Raw genomic sequence first — 22,064 nt, forward strand, 5'->3', positions numbered from 1 at the left:
TACAGATACCCAGCCTAAAACCAAAGAGCATTACAGATACCCAGCCTAAAACCCCAAAGAGCTTTACAGATACCCAGTCTAAAACCAAAGAGCTTTACAGATACCCAGCCTAAAACCCCAAAGAGCTTTACAGATACCCAGTCTAAAACCCCAAAGAGCTTTACAGATACCCAGCCTAAAACCCCAAAGAGCTTTACAGATACCCAGCCTAAAACCCCAAAGAGCTTTACAGATACCCAGTCTAAAACCAAAGAGCTTTACAGATACCCAGCCTAAAACCTAAAACACAAAGTGCAGAAGCAAGGTGGCTAGCATAAACCCCCTACAAAGGATAAATAGATAATAATTTCTACCTTTGATATATATTTTTAAGGGTTTGACAGATTTGATTGAACAGTGACAGTAGGGAAAGACATAGAGAGGCTGTGTCACAAATGGAAGTTTGACACTCATTTCTAAAGCATTATTTCCTCCTTTCGAAGTGACGTACTGTAACGATTCTCCTCTTGTGAAGTAGAGGCGGACCAAAGCGCAGCGTGGTGGTTGTTCATTGTAATTTATTGACGACACTATACATGAACAAACTAACGAAAAAACAAGAAACGTGAGAACTCAAAACAGCCCTGTCTGGTGCAAACACAAAAACAGGAACAATCACCCACAAACAAACAGTGAAACCCAGGCTACCTAAGTATGATTCTCAATCAGAGACAACTAATGACACCTGCCTCTGATTGAGAACCATACTAGGCCGAAAACATAGAACTGCCCCAAAACATAGAAAAACAAACATAGACTGCCCACCCAACTCACGCCCTGACCATACTAAATAAAAGCAAAACAAAGGAAATAGAGGTCAGAACGTGACAGTACCCCCCTCCAAAGGTGCGGACTCCAGCCGCAAAACCTTGACCTATAGGGGAGGGTCTGGGTGGGCGTCTGTCCGCGGTGGCGGCTCTGGCGCGGGACGCGGACCCCACTTCGCCATTGTCTTAGTCCGCCTTATTGTCCGCCTCCGTGGCTTACTCACCATGCCCACCCCTCTCAATGACCCCACTGGACAGAGGGGCTGCTTGGGACAGAGGGGCAGCTCGGGACAGAGGTGAAGCAGCTGCTCGGGACAGAGGGGCGGCAGCTGCTCGGGACAGAGGGGCGGCAGCAGCTCGGGACAGAGGGGCGGCAGCTGCTCGGGACCGAGGGGCGGCAGCTGCTCGGGACAGAAGGGCGGCAGCAGCTCGGGACAGAGGGGCTGCTTGGGACAGAGGGGCAGCTCGGGACAGAGGTGAAGCAGCTGCTCGGGACAGAGGGACAGCAGCTCGGGACAGAGGGACAGCTGCTCGGGACAGAGGGACAGCTGCTCGGGACAGAGGGACAGCTGCTCGGGACAGAGGGGCAGCTGCTCCGGGCGGAGGGGCTCTAGCGGCCCCTGGCTGACTGGCGGCACTGGCGGCCCCTGGCTGACTGGCGGCACTGGCGGCCCCTGGTTGACTGGCGGCACTGGCGGCCCCTGGCTGACTGGCGGCACTGGCGGCCCCTGGCTGACGGGCGGCACTGGCGGCCCCTGGTTGACTGGCGGCACTGGCGGCCCCTGGCTGACTGGCGGCACTGGCGGCCCCTGGCTGACGGGCGGCACTGGCGGCCCCTGGCTGACGGGCGGCACTGGCGGCTCCTGGCTGACGGGCGGCACTGGCGGCGCTGGGCAGACGGGCGGCACTGGCGGCGCTGGGCAGACGGGCGGCACTGGCGGCGCTGGGTAGACGGGCGGCACTGGCGGCGCTGGGCAGACGGGCGGCGCTGGCGGCGCTGGGCAGACGGGCGGCGCTGGCGGCGCTGGGCAGACGGGCGGCGCTGGTGCTGGGCAGACGGGCGGCTCAGATGGCGCTGGGCAGACGGGCGGCGCTGGCGGCGCTGGGCTGAGTAGCTCTCCTAGCGCCGAACAGGCGGGAGACTCCGGCAGCGCTGGAGAGGAGGAAGGCTCTGGTAGTGCTGGACAGGCGAGGCGCACTGTAGGCCTGATGCGTGGTGCTGGCACTGGTGGTACTGGGCCGAGGACACGCACAGGAAGCCTTGTGCGGGGAGCTGCTACCGGAGGGCTGGGGTGTGGAGGTGGTACTGGAAAGACCGGACCGTGCAGGCGCACTGGAGCTCTTGAGCACCGAGCCTGCCCAACCTTACCCGGTTGAATGGTCCCGGTCGCCCTGCCAGTGCGGCGAGGTGGAATAGCCCGCACTGGGCTATGCAGGCGAACCGGGGACACCGTGCGCAAGGCTGGTGCCATGTAAGCCGGCCCAAGGAGACGCACTGGAGACCAGATGCGTAGAGCCGGCTTCATGGCACTTGGCTCGATGCCCACTCTAGCCCGGCCGATACGCGGAGCTGGAATGTACCGCACCGGGCTGTGCACCCGCACTGGGGACACTGTGCGCTCCACAGCATAACACGGTGCCTGCCCGGTCTCTCTAGCCCCCCGGTAACCACAGGAAGTTGGCTCAGGTCTCCTACCTGGCGTAGCCATACTCCCTGTTAGCCCCCCCCCAAGAAATTTTTGGGGCTGACTCCCGGGCTTCCTTGCCAACCGTGTTCCCTCATATCGCCGGCTCCTCTCTCCGGCTGCCTCTGCTCTCCTCGCTGCCTCCACCTGTTCCCATGGAAGGCGATCCTTTCCCGCCAGGATCTCCTCCCATGTGTAGCAACCCTTGCCGTCCAACACATCATCCCAAGTCCATTCCTCCTTGTGCCGCTGTTGCCCGTTACCACGCCGCTTGGTCCTGTTGCGGTGGGTGATTCTGTAACGATTCTCTTCTTGTGAAGTAGAGGCGGACCAAAGCGCAGCGTGGTGGTTGTTCATTGTAATTTATTGACGACACTATACATGAACAAACTAACGAAAAAACAAGAAACGTGAGAACTCAAAACAGCCCTGTCTGGTGCAAACACAAAAACAGGAACAATCACCCACAAACAAACAGTGAAACCCAGGCTACCTAAGTATGATTCTCAATCAGAGACAACTAATGACACCTGCCTCTGATTGAGAACCATACTAGGCCGAAAACATAGAACTGCCCCAAAACATAGAAAAACAAACATAGACTGCCCACCCAACTCACGCCCTGACCATACTAAATAAAAGCAAAACAAAGGAAATAGAGGTCAGAACGTGACACGTACATCCAATTATAAGGTGAAATAAGGGGAGGATAGCAGGTATGACGTTGCATACTGTAAATCCAAGTGGAAATACAGTATATTCCTCTAGAAACATACCGTTGTTTAACACTGTATTTTCAGATCATCTAGATGCAGAGAAATGACTTCTTCTAAAATCTCTCCCAGAGAGTTTTCTACACACAATCTAACAGGGATTCATCATAATTCACATTTTTTGTTCATTTAAGCGTCATCCGCTTCACATTCCCTTCTTTCAGAATATATTTAATAAATATATTTAGTTATTTCCTCTGAATCAAAGTCACTGAGTTCAAATCAAAAGCCTCCCTCCCTTTTTCCCTTCCCTTCTGACTCTTACTAGACTGTAGCAACAGGTTCTCAAGAGCACTTAATCAAGAGACTTGTTGTCTTAACCGATGACGAGGCTACATTACATGTGATGAAAAGAGCACGGTAAATGAAAAACACGTTGATTGCATTTAAGGTTTTTACATCCGCCTCAATCAGACGCTGTGTTGCCAGCTGAAGTGGTGTGTTGAGGGACAACTTGATCAAAAAACTCATCAGGCACCAGGGGCCAGATCCAGCTACACAATTCTAAATGAATGAGCGTTGATTCAAAACGCGACGTCTTCCGCCAAGACGGGACAAACGTCATCGGCAATGTGAGGAAACACTCAGTCGTTAATCTATAAACTGAAGATTGACAAAACATGAGAAGAAAAAAAAACTCTCTAAAATACATTTTCAATCTAATTGTTTGGGGAAACTTGACTTTGCTGTGTAACATAATGTCAGAATTCTCCAATATCTCTCATATTTCACAGTTTTGTAATCTAAAAAAATAAAACATACAACCCCGCTGAGGTTTAATCACTGGTGTATAAATACCGTATAAACGACAGGAGAGAGCAAAGAGCCTGTTTTTTTTTTGATAGTACACACCACTGTGATGTGATGTATTGCTGACCTGTTCTTGGTTCCACGGAGAAGTAGGGCTGGCCCTCAAGGATACTGTAGACCACCCTGGCACTGTTTCCATACGTGGGGTCGTCCGCATCAGTCGCCACCACCGTCACCACAGATGTGCCTGCAACAAGAAGTAATTCAGTCACAAATGTTTTGTTGTTGTTTGTTTTTTTCCTTTTTTTATTTTTGTATTTGAGAGTCCAAGTTGAACCGAAGTAGCTGTAGACCAGGATTTGATCTCATGAAGACCCGGTTAGATACTGGTGTTTAACCACCTGTGTTTCTTAATCCTGATCCCGGTGGATACAAAGGGGTCCACGTTTTTGTTTTTGCCCTAACACTACACAGCTGATTCAAATTATCAACACATCATGCAGTTTTGATGAATGGAATCCAGTCGGGAAGATTCCCGGAATCAAAAGAGAATGAGCAGGAAATCCGGTATCCTCCAACCAGGATTTCTGTAAAACTGGGGATTTTGGGGGGGAAAGTTACCAGAATATTGCAACCCTAAATCTATATCAAAGGCCAAGGTGTTCCCCGTTTATAAGAAAATTGTTCCATAGAGTACAGTAGGGTTGTAGCAATTGCATGGGGTAGGCTAGAGCTTGTCTTGCCTTTATATGGAATTCAAACTGTTCCTACCCATTACTTTGGTAATATCATAAGTTGTGATAGAGACTGCTTATGCTCCATTAACTTTTTGGACATGATCCAAATTAAAACAACTGGAATGCTCATAAAAGTTGTTTTCTGAGTTGATAATTTCCGCCATGTGAAAAACAATAACTTTCAAGCCAGCCCACATGAAAGCAACCACAGACGTACAGCTGTGAGTTTTCATTGCATGCATATGTTTCACCATTTGTGTTGGTATACACACACACACACACACACACGCACACACACACACACACACACACACACGCACACACACACGCACACACACACACACACGCACACACACGCACACACACACACACACACACACACACACGCACACACACACACACACACACACGCACACACACACGCGCGCGCGTGCATGCGCACGCGCACGCACGCACACACACACACGCACACACACACACCAAGAAAATGGTGTATTCTCTAAAATACAATATCGGCATATAAAATGTCAACCAATCACTACTTGGGTGATTCAACTAGCCTCGTAATTCTTCAGCACAATCAATTCAGTCCAAATGGGACCCTTTCAGCCAGGTATATTCACTCTTCACACGTATTGGTAGAGCAAAGGTATCTTTACCCTTGGATTGAGTGAAATAATTTCCCCCTTTTGTTTGTTTCAACTTGTGATTGAAAAGACCACCTCTTCCTGTTGTTGTTGTTCTTTCACCACATTCAACTGCTGTCTATGAAGGCAAAACTCAAGTTCTGAATGTTTCTAGTCTTTTTTTTTTTTCTTCGGTCACAACTTTTTTATTTTTTATTTTTATGTGTTTCACCTTCGCCGACCAATTGTGATTTGAACATATTTCTTTCGTAAGGGCTATAGAGACGTCACCACTCTGGTACTTTGGTGGCACTTAAAAGAGAACATTAAAGCTCTCACATTTTGGGGAAACATATATTACTTTTACGGTAATAGAACCCGCCAGATCCCTCATTTAAGCAGTATTTATGACTCTTTGGCTCGAAAAGAGAAATTATAGTTAAATGTTCTCGGTTGTAAAAAGTCCATAAAGACGTTTGGGGACCTTTCCCATTTGGTGTCATGGCGCAGAACCGTGGAGAAGGTTCCAGAACATTTATTATGTTTACATACGCCGCACTGAAGAACAGCACAGCTACACAAGCCGCATTTTATATTTTTTTATTTTTAAAGGAGCAGGAGTTCTCACTCATTTTATAATTTCATACAAAGGAGTGAAAGTAGGAACGATATGAAAAAGGATGTGAGACCAGATGCTGCTGCATGGGAAACCAGATGTAGCTGGATGGGAGAACAGATCTGACTCTCTGTGGTCAAAAAGATACCATGGCATTTATCGTAAGAGTAGGGGTGTTAACCCCAGTGTCCTGACTAAATTCCCAATCTGGCCCTCATACCATAATGGCCACCTAATCATCCACAGATTCCAATTGATTCATTCACCCCCTTCCCTGTAACTCTTCCCCAGGTACAAAACAAAACACTATAGCCGTCAGATTTCAGGTTTCTTTCTCCATCTTGTTTGTCCAATTGGCTTAAGAGAGATCTTGAGAGACATTTTGTCTTTGGTCACAAAGGTTGGATTTCTCACAAACAAGCTCTGGCCTCTAATAACCAGATTAAACAAATCATTGTCTCTTAATAAATTCCATTAATCTCCCATCTGGCGATTTTAGATAAGATGTATGAAAAGCCAGTGAGGACCAGTCCAAGCTACGATATAAGTGGATCTTTTCTCATGACATTTTCATTGACAATGGGGTGATACACTAATGGCACCCTATTCTCTAAATAGAGTCCTACATTTAATGAGCCTTGGTCAGAATTAGTGCAGTATTTAGGGCACAGGGGTGCCATTTGGGTAGTGGTCCATTGTCAATGAAAATCACAAGAGAGAAAAGAGCCAATTATACTGCAGCTTGCCCAGTTCCTCACTGGCTTTCCATCTTATCACGAAGCGGTGTGGATATAGGACGATGGCCTAGCGGCCAAAACATTTGCTCCAGATGTTATAAGCCAGGAATTGAAAGACAAAACTACTGAGAATGTCAAACAAAACACGTCTCCATACTATAGTCTCCATACTACAATCTCCATACTAGTCTCCATACTAGTCTCCATACTACAGTCTCCATACTAGTCTCCATACTAGTCTCCACACTAGTCTCCATACTATAGTCTCCATACTATAGTCTCCATACTAGTCTCCATACTACAGTCTCCATACTATAGTCTCCATACTACAGTCTCCATACTAGTCTCCATACTAGTCTCCATACTAGTCCCCATACTACAGTCTCCATACTAGTCTCCATACTAGTCTCCACACTAGTCTCCATACTACAGTCTCCATACTAGTCTCCATACTAGTCTCCATACAAAAGTCTCCATACTAGTCTCCATACTAGTCTTCATACTAAAGTCTCCATACTAAAGTCTCCATACTAGTCTCCATACTAGTCTTCATACGAAAGTCTCCTTACTAGTCTCCATACTAGTCTCCATACTAAAGTCGCCATACTAGTCTCCATACTAAAGTCTCCAAACTAGTCTCCATACTAGTCTTCATACTAAAGTCTCCATACTAGTCTCCATACTAGTCTCCGTACTAGTCTCCATACTAGTCTCAATACTAAAGTCTCCATACTAGTCTCCATACTAAAGTCTCCATACTAAAGTCTCCATTCTAGTCTCCATACTAGTCTCCATACTAGTCTCCATACTAAAGTCTCCATACTAAAGTCTCCATACTAGTCTCCATACTAGTCTCCATACTAGTCTCCATACTAGTCTCCATACTAAAGTCTCCATACTAGTCTCCATACTAAAGTCTCCATACTAAAGTCTCCATTCTAGTCTCCATACTAGTCTCCATACTAAAGTCTCCATACTAGTCTCCATACTAGTCTCCATACTAGTCTCCATACTAAAGTCTCCATTCTAGTCTCCATACTAGTCTCCATACTAGTCTCCATACTAGTCTCCATACTAGTCTCCATACTAAAGTCTCCATACTAGTCTCCATACTAGTCTCCATACTAGTCTCCATACTAAAGTCTCCATACTAAAGTCTCCATTCTAGTCTCCATACTAGTCTCCATACTAAAGTCTCCATACTAGTCTCCATACTAGTCTCCATACTAGTCTCCATACTAAAGTCTCCATACTAAAGTCTCCATACTAGTCTCCATACTACAGTGCGGTTACATGCACACAACAATGTGATTATTGCAGATAGTCAGATTGATATAATAGTTAGATTAAAACGTTGACATGCTTTACAAGAACGATTTCCCTAATAATCCTGTTTACATGGACACATCTGAGATCAGGCTACGTGATGGCACTCTGATAAATGCAGAAAATCATCAATCAAAATAAACGCTCTACCACAGCGAACATGTTATATTTTGGGAAGCATATTTGGTTATGAGTTGGGACATACAGTGTAAAGTTTGTATGTGAAAACTACTTCCAAGACGCATACATTCAGTTGTTTCCAAACTCACTTCACTCGCGCTAAAGAGGGAGGCTAGCTCAGAGGGTGCTAGTGTGGCCGGTGTGAAATGGCTAGCTAGTTAGCGGTGGTGCGTGCTAATAGTGTTTCAGTCGGTGACGTCACTCGTCGCTCTGAAACCTAGAAGTAGTTGTTCCCCTTGCAGAGGGGACACTGTTCCCATTACAGTGTCGTCGTACTCTTACAGTGACGATCCTGCTAAAGTGTCCTTACTACTAGTATCCATACTACTACAGTGTCCAAAAAACTACAGTGTCCATTAAACTACAGTGTCTGGATACTACTACAGTGTCTTGATACTACTATAGTGTCTTCGTACTACATCAGTGTCAATACTAATACAGTGTCCATACCAATACAGTGTCCATACTACTCCAGTGTCTTCATACTACTATAGTGTCTTCATACTACTGCAGTGTCCATAGTACTACAGCATCCATACCACTACAGTGTTCACACTACTAGTGACCATAATACTATAGTGTTTTATACTACCATAGTGTCTAAACTACTACAGTGTCCAAACTACTACAGTGTCTTCATACTACTACATTGTCTTCATTCTACTAAGTGTCCATACTACTACAGCGTCTTCATCCTACGATAGTGTCCCGATACTATTACAGTGTCTTGATACTACCACAGAGTATTGATACTACTAAAGTGTTATCACACTACTACAGTGCCCATACTAATACAGTGTCTTCATCGTACTACAGTGTCTTCATACTAATACAGTGTCTTCATCCTACTACAGTGTCTTCATACTACTACAGCGTCTTCATCCTACGACAGTGTCCTGATACTACTACAGTGTCTTGATACTACCACAGAGTCTTGATACTACTAAAGTGTTATCACATTACTACAGTGTCCATACTACTACAGTGTCTTCATACTAATACAGTGTCCATACTACTACAGTGTCCATACTACTACAGTGTCCATACTACTACAGTGTCTTCATATTACTACAGTGTCCACACTAATACAGTGTCTTCACATTACTACAGTGTCCATACTACTACAGTGTCTTCATACTAATACAGTGTCCATACTACTACAGTGGCCATACTACTACAGTGTCCATACTACTACAGTGTCTTCATATTACTACAGTGTCCACACTAATACAGTGTCTTCACATTACTACAGTGTCCATACTACTACAGTGTCTTCATATTACTACAGTGTCCACACTAATACAGTGTCTTCACATTACTACAGTGTCCATACTAATACAGTGTCCATACTACTACAGTGTCCATACTACTACAGTGTCCATACTACTACAGTGTCTTCATATTACTACAGTGTCCACACCAATACAGTGTCTTCACATTACTACAGTGTCCATACTACTACAGTGTCTTCATATTACTACAGTGTCCACACTAATACAGTGTCTTCACATTACTACAGTGTCCATACGACAGTGGCCATACTACTACATTGTCTACATCTTACTACAGTATCCATACTACTACAGTGCCCATACCAATACGGTGTCCATACTAATACAGTGTCCATACTACTACATTGTCTTCATCTTACTACAGTGTCCATACTACTAGAGCTTCTTCATCTTAACAAAATGCCCATAGTAATACAGTGTCAATACTACTACAGTGTCCATACTACTACATTGTCTTCATCTTACTACAGTGTCCATACTACTAGAGCTTCTTCATCTTAACAAAATGCCCATAGTAATACATTGTCCATACCCCTACAGTGTCCATGCTATTACAGTGTCTATACTACTATAGTGGCAATACTACTATAGAGACCATACTACTACAGTGTCCATATTCCTACAGTGTCCTCATACTACTACAGTGTCTTGATACTACTATTGTGTCTTCATATTACTACAGTGTCTGTCCATACTACTATAGTGTCCATACTACTACAGTGTCCATACTATTACAGTGTCCATACTACTACAGTGTCCATACTACTACAGTGTCCATACTACTACAGTGTCTTAATACTACTACAGTGTCCATACTACTACAGTGTCCATACTACTACAGTGTCCATACTACTACAGTGTCCATACTACTACAGTGTCTTAATACTACTACAGTTTCTTGATACTACTATTGTGTCTTCATATTACTACAGTGTCCATACTACTATAGTGTCCATACTACTACAGTGTCCATACTACTGTAGTGTCCATACTACTACAGTGTCCATACTACTACAGTGTATGTCTATTGCTTGTCACCCCCTATCAATGTTCTGCACCACGATATAGGCCTTTCCAGCAGGCAAAATAGGTTGACATGACGTGGTGGATATGATTTGATTGACATGTTTTGCACACTGGGTTGATGATTTCACTTAATGCAACTCACCCACTGGGGACATCTCGGGGACCCTGGCTGAGTAGGGTCCATCCAGGAACTTTGGCTCATTGTCGTTAATATCCTGGACCTTGATGACGAACTCAGACTCTGGCTCCACGGGCAGGTTGGTGTGGCGGTGCCTGGCCTGAGCCCGGAGCGTGTAGTAAGGCTGCTCCTCGCGGTCCAGACGCTTGGTGGCGTGGATGTCGCCCGTGTTCTCGTCGATGGTGAAGATGGAGGTAGCTCCCTCTCCGTTGAGTACGTACTTCACCTGCCCTTCACCCTTGTCCACGTCCGAGTGCAGCTACAGGGGAAAAGCAGAGGTTAAAATACAATACAAAACTACTTAAGAATGATGACACCTTAAAATGGAACCAGTGTCAATATTAAGTTTCTCTATATACACTACCAGTCAAAAGTTGACACACCTACTCAGTTTTCTACATTGTAGAATAATAGTGAAGACATCAAAACTATGAAATAACAGATATGGAATCATGTAGTAACCAGAAAAAGTGTTAAACAAATCAAAAATTAATTTGAGATTTGAGATTCTTCAAAGTAGCCACCGTTTGCCTTGATGACAGCTTTGCACAGTCTTGGCATTCACAAAACCAGCTTCACCTGGAATGCTTTTCCAACCGTCTTGAAGGAGTTCCCACATATAATGATCACTTATTGGCTGCTTTTCCTTCATTCTGTGGTCCAACTCATCACAAAGCATCTCAATTGGGTAGAGGTTGGGTGATTGTGGAGGCCAGGTCATCTTATGCAGCACTCCATCACTCTCCTTCTTGGTCACAAAGCCCTTACACAGCCTGGAGGTGTGTTGGGTCATTGTCCTGTGGAAAAACAAATGATTGTCCCACTAAGCGCAAACCAGATGGGATGGTGTATCACTGCAGAATGCTGTGGTAGCCACGCTGGTTAAGTGTGCCTTGAATTCTAAATAAATCACAGACAGTGTCACCAGCAAAGCACCCTCACACCATCACACTTCCTCCTCCATGCTTCACGGTGGGAACCATACATGCGGAGATCATCCGTTCACCTACTCTGCGTCTCACAAAGACACGGCGGTTGGAACCAAAAATCTCCAATTTGGACTCCAGACCAAAGGACATATTTCCACTGGTCTAATGTCCATTGCTTGTGTTTCTTGGCACAAGCAAGTCTCTTTTTCTTATTGGTGTCCTTTAGTAGTGGTTTCTTTGTAGCAATTTGACCATGAAGGTCAGTAGCATACCACCCTGCATACCACTGCTGGCTTGCTTCTGAAGCTAAGCAGGGTTGGTCCTAGTCAGTCCCTGAATGGGAGACCAGATGCTGCTGGAAGTGGTGTTGGAGGGCCAGTAGGAGGCACTCTAAAAAATATCCCAATACCCCAGGGCAGTGATTGGGGGCACTGCCCTGTGACAAGGTGCTGTCTTTCGGATGGGATGTTAAACGGGCGTCCTGACTCTCTGAGGTCATTAAAGAGCTCATGGAACTTATTGTAAGAGTAGGGGTGTTAACCCCAGTGTCCTGACTAAATTCCCAATTCGGCCCTCATACCAGCATGGTCAGCTAGTCATCCCTAGTTTACAATTGGCTCATTCATCCCCCTCCTCTCCCCTGTAACTATTCCCCAGGTCATTGCTGTAAATGAGAATGTGTTCTCAGTCAACTTACCTGGTAAAATAAGTAATAATTCACACAGTTGATGTTAAGATGTGTCTGTTACTTGAACTCTGTGAAGCATTTATTTGGGCTGCATTCTGGGGTGCAGCTAGATCTATTGAATGTATCCTCTGCGGCAGAGGTAACTCTGGGTTTTCCTTTGCTGTGGCGGTCCTCATGAGAGCCAGTTTCATCATAGCGCTTTATGGTTTTTGTAACTGCACTTGAAGAAACTTTAAAAGTTCTTGACATTTACCTTATTGACTGATTTCTCTTTGCTTATTTGAGCTGTTCTTGGCATAATATGGACTTGGTCTTTTACCAAATAGGGTTATCTTCTGTATACCTCTCCTACATTGTCCCAACACAACTGATGGCTCAAACGCATGAAGAAGGAAAGAAATTCCACAAATTAACTTTTAACAAGGCACACCTGTTAATTGAAATGCATTCCGGGTGACTACCTCATGAAGCTGATGAGAGAATTCCAAGGGTGTGCAAAGCTGTCATCAAGGCAAAGGGTGGCCATGTGAAGAATTTCAAATATAAAATATTTGTTTAAACATTTTTGGGTTACTACATGATTCCATATGTGTTATTTCATAGTTTTGATGTCTTCACTTTTATTCTACAATGTATAAAATAGTAAAAATAAAGAAAAACCCTTGAATGAGTAGCTGTGTCAAAGCTTTTGACTGGTGTGTCAAATGGATTCTTCAAAATAATTATAGAACTGAATGATAAACAAACACTCCAAACAATCTGGGATAGTATTCCAGAAAATGTAGCACATTTAGTCATAATATCGGCCAAAAATCATTGCTTTAGTGAAAATGGGATTTACAGTGCCTTGCGAAAGTATTCGGCCCCCTTGAACTTTGCGACCTTTTGCCACATTTCAGGCTTCAAACATAAAGATATAAAACTGTATTTTTTTGTGAAGAATCAACAACAAGTGGGACACAATCATGAAGTGGAACGACATTTATTGGATATTTCAAACTTTTTTAACAAATCAAAAACTGAAAAATTGGGCGTGCAAAATTATTCAGCCCCCTTAAGTTAATACTTTGTAACGCCACCTTTTGCTGCGATTACAGCTGTAAGTCGCTTGGGGTATGTCTCTATCAGTTTTGCACATCGAGAGACTGACATTTTTTCCCATTCCTCCTTGCAAAACAGCTCGAGCTCAGTGAGGTTGGATGGAGAGCATTTGTGAACAGCGGTTTTCAGTTCTTTCCACAGATTCTCGATTGGATTCAGGTCTGGACTTTGACTTGGCCATTCTAACACCTGGATATGTTTATTTTTGAACCATTGCATTGTAGTTTTTGCTTTATGTTTTGGATCATTGTCTTGTTGGAAGACAAATCTCCGTCCCAGTCTCAGGTCTTTTGCAGACTCCATCAGGTTTTCTTCCAGAATGGTCCTGTATTTGGCTCCATCCATCTTCCCATCAATTTTAACCATCTTCCCTGTCCCTGCTGAAGAAAAGCAGGCCCAAACCATGATGCTGCCACCACCATGTTTGACAGTGTTCAGGGTGATGAGCTGTGTTGCTTTTACGCCAAACATAACGTTTTGCATTGTTGCCAAAAAGTTCAATTTTGGTTTCATCTGACCAGAGCACCTTCTTCCACATGTTTGGTGTGTCTCCCAGGTGGCTTGTGGCAAACTTTCAACGACACTTTTTATGGATATCTTTAAGAAATGGCTTTCTTCTTGCCACTCTTCCATAAAGGCCAGATTTGTGCAATATACGACTGATTGTTGTCCTATGGACAGAGTCTCCCACCTCAGCTGTAGATCTCTGCAGTTCATCCAGAGTGATCATGGGCCTCTTGGCTGCATCTCTGATCAGTCTTCTCCTTGTATGAGCTGAAAGTTTAGAGGGACGGCCAGGTCTTGGTAGATTTGCAGTGGTCTGATACTCCTTCCATTTCAATATTATCGCTTGCACAGTGCTCCTTGGGATGTTTAAAGCTTGGGAAATCTTTTTGTATCCAAATCCGGCTTTAAACTTCTTCACAACAGTATCTCGGACCTGCCTGGTGTGTTCCTTGTTCTTCATGATGTTCTCTGCGCTTTTAACGGACCTCTGAGACTATCACAGTGCAGGTGCATTTATACGGAGACTTGATTACACACAGGTGGATTGTATTTATCATCATTAGTCATTTAGGTCAACATTGGATCATTCAGAGATCCTCACTGAACTTCTGGAGAGAGTTTGCTGCACTGAAAGTAAAGGGGCTGAATAATTTTGCACGCCCAATTTTTCAGTATTTGATTTGTTAAAAAAGTTTGAAATATCCAATAAATGTCGTTCCACTTCATGATTGTGTCCCACTTGTTGTTGATTCTTCACAAAAAAATACAGTTTTATATCTTTATGTTTGAAGCCTGAAATGTGGCAAAAGGTCGCAAAGTTCAAGGGGGCCGAATACTTTCGCAAGGCACTGTATTTTGACATCTAGTTCCAACTCCTCGACTGTCTACAAAAAGCCATGACATGAACTTACCAAGGGATCTATTATTAAGAAATACATACCATTGAACTAATATAGTATAGATCATGTTGAAATGGTTATCATTTGGTCAAAACTGCTGGAAATTGCGTGTTGAGATTATGTCGAGTTCTTCTGTTCTTTTACTCTGCACACGTCTGTCACGACTTCCGCCGAAGTTGGTCCCTCTCCTTGTTTCAGGCGACGTTCGGCGGTCGACATCACCGTTTTTTTATTTGCCACCGATCCACGTTTCATTTTCCATTTGTTTTGTCTTCATTGTACACATCTGGTTTCCATTTGTTTTGTCTTCATTGTACACACCTGGTTTCCATTCCGTAATAATTGTTCCCTATTTAACCCTCTGGTTTCCCCCTTGATTTTTTGCGTGTTTGTTTTTGTCAAGTTGGCTGGTTTTGTGAACTGGATTATTTTGTCTCCTTCATTGTTTTTGAGTAAAGTAACGGTTATTACTCATCTCTGTGTCCTGCGCCTGACTCTGCCTTTTACCAGCATCACCTAGACTCTTGACAACCTCAGTCTTTTTCACAATCAGATCATTTCTGGAACACATGAATACAAATTGCCAGCCCTGGTCGAGGATATTTTGTTAAATGCAATACGTCAGCTTTACATCTGTCAGGCACCACTTCAGGTGCCCTAGTTTTCAGGGAGATCTGTTTTTAAGAAAATTTGTTTCTTTCTGTCATTTATTATTTATTAGAGTTGGTTTACCAAGATGGATTTTCACAGCTCAATATTTTGCCTGTGTTCAAACTTCACTCTTTATTTACATGGATTTCGTTCAAATATTAGTCACTGCATTTCAAGTTAAAATGCATATTTTGGTCAACAAATCTATTTCAAATCGGACATCCTGTGTGAGGGAGTTGTTCGAAGTGTTTTTCACATCACATTGGGGATTACTGAGATTTATAATAACTCAATGCTATTAATAAAAGTGCTCTACGTAAAAACCTAAAAATCATAGGCCTATGGGTATCTTTGGGTTTATTTGCATAAAATAACGTAATACAATCCGTTCTTCTTATCATATTTGTCTGGAGAATTTAAAAAAAGGCTTCCATATGATATCAAACAGGAAATCTCTGTTGCCCTTCTCCCTCCCGACTCCCTTTACACTATCTTTATTTCCATCTCTACCCATCCACCCCCTCTCTTTCTCTCCCTCTGTTTCACATAGAGAAAGATTTTTTTCTCTGTCCGAGAAGCCTTATTTAACGCCGGTCTCTTGAGGGGGCCTGGGCCACAAACCAGGCCCATAGCTTTTTCTCCCCTTCTATTGAAACCATCCCCCTTTTCAGGTACTCAATCTAACCCTCTAGACTCAGGAGAGTGGTGAGTGGAGAGAGAAAGAGCGAGAGCACGCGAGAGAGAGAGAGAGCGAGAGAGAGAGAGAGAGAGAGAGAGAGAGAGGAGAGCGAGAGGAGAGAGAGAGGAAAGAGAGAGAGTGTTTGGGGTACAGGGTTGTGTTTCGTTCTGTGTTCTGCTCGGTTTGTGAATACAGTATTGAACCAAGGAGAAAAACAAAGAAGTCCATATCCGCCTTACTCTCTACGGGTAAAGGCTTGCAGCCCCAATAAAAAGACGGTCTCCGTGGCATAGCTCAATGCTCTTTTCTCAGTGACTGCCCGTAGCTGATTAAATTGCATTGCACGGCATTGTAGTGACAAGTTTGGGCTTGACAAGCTTGGGTTATTTGTTCAAAGTTGAGATTTCTGAATAGGTGAGGTGACCAATTCCGTCAAGGCCACATTGCAGTTAGTGCAGTAGAATATCATTAAAACATTTGAAACTGAATAATGCTTTGGATGCTGCCAAAATAGGTAGTAGTCATTGTCCCTAACATGTAGATACTGTACCTTCAGATTTCTCAAATAACAACATGTTTTCAAGGGCTATAGTTGTGCAAACAAAAACAGGGAAAGAACACTTCTGATATTTGAGCAGTGTTTTTCCCAACTGATGTGAAAAAAATATATAAAAAAATTACCATAGAAACAAATTGAGTAGACCACGTCTTAAGAAATCATAGCACACCATCCTCAAAGTTGATTTTTAAATAATGTAAATAAGTCATCAAATTTAGGCCAGATATTTAAGCCTCCACTGATAAGTCATCATCTTTTTTCAGGAGTCAACCCTACTGGGAATTAACACATTCTGTTTGCAATTCTAACATATTCCATGGCATGTGAAATGACTGAATAATGCTTCCAATATGTTTGGAAGACAAATATATGCTCTCCAGACAAATTGTTCTACGTAATTACAATAAAATTTGTTATTGTGTATTCATTCTAATTATTGTATTTCCAACGTGTTTTGAAACATGTACTTTTCTGGTTTCTGTTCTTCAGATCAGGATCTATCCCTATAGGATGCTCTGTTCCTCAGTTCAGGATCTATCCCTATAGGATGCTCTGTTCCTCAGTTCAGGATCTATCCCTATAGGATGCTCTGTTCCTCAGTTCAGGATCTATCCCTATAGGATGCTCTGTTGCTCAGTTCAGGATCTATCCCTTTAGGATGCTCTGTTCCTCAGTTCAGGATCTATCCCTATAGGATGCTCTGTTCCTCAGTTCAGGATCTATCCCTATAGGATGCTCTGTTCCTCAGTTCAGGATCTATCCCTATAAGATGCTCTGTTCCTCAGTTCAGGATCTATCCCTATAGGATGCTCTGTTCCTCAGTTCAGGATCTATCCCTTTAGGATGCTCTGTTCCTCAGTTCAGGATCTATCCCTATAGGATGCTCTGTTCCTCAGTTCAGGATATATCCCTATAGGATGCTATGTTTCTCAGTTCAGGATCTATCCCTATAGGATGCACTGTTCCTCAGTTCAGGATCTATCCCTATAGGATGCTATGTTCCTCAGTTCAGGATCTATCCCTTTAGGATGCTCTGTTCCTAATGTTCCTCAGTTCAGGATCTATCCCTATAGGATGCTCTGTTCCTCAGTTCAGGATCTATCCCTATAGGATGCTCTGTTCCTCAGTTCAGGATCTATCCCTATAGGATGCTCTGTTCCTCAGTTCAGGATCTATCCCTATAGGATGCTCTGTTCCTCAGTTCAGGATCTATCCCTATAGGATGCTCTGTTGCTCAGTTCAGGATCTATCCCTTTAGGATGCTCTGTTCCTCAGTTCAGGATCTATCCCTATAGGATGCTCTGTTCCTCAGTTCAGGATCTATCCCTATAGGATGCTCTGTTCCTCAGTTCAGGATCTATCCCTATAAGATGCTCTGTTCCTCAGTTCAGGATCTATCCCTATAGGATGCTCTGTTCCTCAGTTCAGGATCTATCCCTTTAGGATGCTCTGTTCCTCAGTTCAGGATCTATCCCTATAGGATGCTCTGTTCCTCAGTTCAGGATATATCCCTATAGGATGCTATGTTTCTCAGTTCAGGATCTATCCCTATAGGATGCACTGTTCCTCAGTTCAGGATCTATCCCTATAGGATGCTATGTTCCTCAGTTCAGGATATATCCCTTTAGGATGCTCTGTTCCTAATGTTCCTCAGTTCAGGATCTATCCCTATAGGATGCTCTGTTCCTCAGTTCAGGATCTATCCCTATAGGATGCTCTGTTCCTCAGTTCAGGGTCTATCCCTATAGGATGCTCTGTTCCTCAGTTCAGGATCTATCCCTATAGGATGCTCTGTTCCTCAGTTCCTCAGTTCAGGATCTATCCCTATAGGATGCTCTGTTCCTCAGTTCAGGATCTATCCCTTTAGGATGCTCTGTTCCTCAGTTCCTCAGTTCAGGATCTATCCCTATAGGATGCTCTGTTCCTCAGTTAAGGATCTATCCCTATAGGATGCTCTGTTCCTCAGTTCAGGATCTATCCCTATAGGATGCTCTGTTCCTCAGTTCAGGATCTATCCCTATAGATGCTCTGTTCCTCAGTTCAGGATCTATCCCTACAGGATGCTCTGTTCCTCAGTTCAGGATCTATCCTTATAGGATGCTCTGTTCCTCAGTTAAGGATCTATCCCTTTAGGATGCTCTGTTCCTCAGTTCAGGATCTATCCCTATAGGATGCTCTGTTCCTCAGTTCCTCAGTTCAGGATCTATCCCTATAGGATGCTCTGTTCCTCAGTTCAGGATCTATCCCTTTAGGATGCTCTGTTCCTCAGTTCCTCAGTTCAGGATCTATCCCTATAGGATGCTCTGTTCCTCAGTTCAGGATCTATCCCTATAGGATGCTCTGTTCCTCAGTTCAGGATCTATCCCTATAGGATGCTCTGTTCCTCAGTTCAGGATCTATCCCTATAGATGCTCTGTTCCTCAGTTCAGGATCTATCCCTACAGGATGCTCTGTTCCTCAGTTCAGGATCTATCCTTATAGGATGCTCTGTTCCTCAGTTAAGGATCTATCCCTTTAGGATGCTCTGTTCCTCAGTTCAGGATCTATCCCTATAGGATGCTCTGTTCCTCAGTTCAGGATCTATCCCTATAGGATGCTCTGTTCCTCAGTTCAGGATCTATCCCTATAGGATGCTATGTTTTTCTGTTCAGGATCTATCCCTGTAGGATGCACTGTTCCTCAGTTCAGGATCAATCCCCTATAGGATGCTCTGTTCCTCAGTTCAGGATCTATCCCTTTAGGATGCTCTGTTCCTCAGTTCCTCAGTTCAGGATCTATCCCTATAGGATGCTCTGTTCCTCAGTTCAGGATCTATCCCTATAGGATGCTCTGTTCCTCAGTTCAGGATCTATCCCTATAGGATAATCTGTTCCTCAGTTCAGGATCATCCCTATAGGATGCTCTGTTCCTCAGTTCAGGATCTATCCCTATAGGATAATCTGTTCCTCAGTTCAGGATCATCCCTATAGGATGCTCTATTTCTCTGTTCCTCAGTTCAGGATCTATCCCTATAGGATGCTCTGTTTCTCTATTCCTCAGTTCAGGATCTATCCCTATAGGATGCTCTGTTCCTCAGTTCAGGATCTATCCCTACAGGATGCTCTGTTCCTCAGTTCAGGATCTATCCCTATAGGATGCTCTGTTCCTCAGTTCAGGATATATCCCTATAGGATGCTCTGTTCCTCAGTTCAGGATCTATCCCTATAGGATGCTTTGTTCCTCAGTACAGGATCTATCCCTATAGGATGCTATGTTTCTCTGTTCCTCAGTTCAGGATCTATCCCTATAGGATGCTATGTTTCTCTATTCCTCAGTTCAGGATCTATCCCTATAGGATGCTATGTTCCTCAGTTCAGGATCTATCCCTATAGGATGCTCTGTTCCTCAGTTCAGGATCTATCCCTATAGGATGCTCTGTTCCTCAGTTCAGGATCTATCCCTATAGATGCTCTGTTCCTCAGTTCAGGATCTATCCCTACAGGATGCTCTGTTCCTCAGTTCAGGATCTATCCTTATAGGATGCTCTGTTCCTCAGTTAAGGATCTATCCCTTTAGGATGCTCTGTTCCTCAGTTCAGGATCTATCCCTATAGGATGCTCTGTTCCTCAGTTCAGGATCTATCCCTATAGGATGCTCTGTTCCTCAGTTCAGGATCTATCCCTATAGGATGCTATGTTTTTCTGTTCAGGATCTATCCCTGTAGGATGCACTGTTCCTCAGTTCAGGATCAATCCCCTATAGGATGCTCTGTTCCTCAGTTCAGGATCTATCCCTTTAGGATGCTCTGTTCCTCAGTTCCTCAGTTCAGGATCTATCCCTATAGGATGCTCTGTTCCTCAGTTCAGGATCTATCCCTATAGGATGCTCTGTTCCTCAGTTCAGGATCTATCCCTATAGGATAATCTGTTCCTCAGTTCAGGATCATCCCTATAGGATGCTCTGTTCCTCAGTTCAGGATCTATCCCTATAGGATAATCTGTTCCTCAGTTCAGGATCATCCCTATAGGATGCTCTATTTCTCTGTTCCTCAGTTCAGGATCTATCCCTATAGGATGCTCTGTTTCTCTATTCCTCAGTTCAGGATCTATCCCTATAGGATGCTCTGTTCCTCAGTTCAGGATCTATCCCTACAGGATGCTCTGTTCCTCAGTTCAGGATCTATCCCTATAGGATGCTCTGTTCCTCAGTTCAGGATATATCCCTATAGGATGCTCTGTTCCTCAGTTCAGGATCTATCCCTATAGGATGCTTTGTTCCTCAGTACAGGATCTATCCCTATAGGATGCTATGTTTCTCTGTTCCTCAGTTCAGGATCTATCCCTATAGGATGCTATGTTTCTCTATTCCTCAGTTCAGGATCTATCCCTATAGGATGCTATGTTCCTCAGTTCAGGATCTATCCCTATAGGATGCCCTGTTCCTCAGTTCAGAATTTATCCCTATAGGAAACTCTGTTCCTCAGTTCAGGATCTATCCCTATATGATGCTTTGTTCCTCAGTTCAGGATCTATCCCTATAGGATGCTATGTTTCTCTGTTCCTCAGTTCAGGATCTATCCCTATAGGATGCTATGTTTCTCTATTCCTCAGTTCAGGATCTATCCCTATAGGATGCTATGTTCCTCAGATCAGGATCTATCCCTATAGGATGCCCTGTTCCTCAGTTCAGAATTTATCCCTATAGGAAACTCTGCTCCTCAGTTCAGGATCTATCCCTATAGGATGCTCTGTTCCTCAGTTCAGGATCTATCCCTATAGGATGCTATGTTCCTCAGTTCAGGATCTATCCCTATAGGATGCCCTGTTCCTCAGTTCAGAATTTATCCCTATAGGAAACTTTGTTCCTCAGTTCAGGATCTATCCCTATAGGATGCTCTGTTCCTTAGTTCAGGATCTATCCCTATATGATGCTATGTTTCTCTGTTCCTCAGTTCAGGATCTATCCCTTTAGGATGCTCTGTTCCTCAGTTCCTCAGTTCAGGATCTATCCCTATAGGATGCTCTGTTCCTCAGTTCAGGATCTATCCCTATAGGATGCTCTGTTCCTCAGTTCAGGATCTATCCCTATAGGATGCTCTGTTCCTCAGTTCAGGATCTATCCCTATAGATGCTCTGTTCCTCAGTTCAGGATCTATCCCTACAGGATGCTCTGTTCCTCAGTTCAGGATCTATCCTTATAGGATGCTCTGTTCCTCAGTTCAGGATCTATCCCTTTAGGATGCTCTGTTCCTCAGTTCAGGATCTATCCCTATAGGATGCTCTGTTCCTCAGTTCAGGATCTATCCCTATAGGATGCTATGTTTCTCTGTTCAGGATCTAT

General features: G+C 44.0%; 1 protein-coding gene across 1 annotated transcript in view; it reads right to left on the reverse strand.

Moving 5' to 3' along the window:
- Positions 1 to 22,064, reverse strand: part of LOC110509116 (cadherin-7) — a 160,267-nt gene that overhangs the window by 78,332 nt on the left and 59,871 nt on the right. The window contains exons 3-4 of the mRNA XM_036966569.1: positions 10,697 to 10,991; positions 4,142 to 4,261 (exon numbers count right to left, since the gene is read on the reverse strand). Of these exons, the coding sequence (XP_036822464.1) occupies positions 4,142 to 4,261; positions 10,697 to 10,991 (415 nt within the window). The remainder of the gene's footprint in view (positions 1 to 4,141; positions 4,262 to 10,696; positions 10,992 to 22,064) is intronic.

Source organism: Oncorhynchus mykiss, chromosome 28 (assembly GCF_013265735.2).
Source record: "Oncorhynchus mykiss isolate Arlee chromosome 28, USDA_OmykA_1.1, whole genome shotgun sequence".
Classification (NCBI taxonomy): domain Eukaryota; kingdom Metazoa; phylum Chordata; class Actinopteri; order Salmoniformes; family Salmonidae; genus Oncorhynchus; species Oncorhynchus mykiss.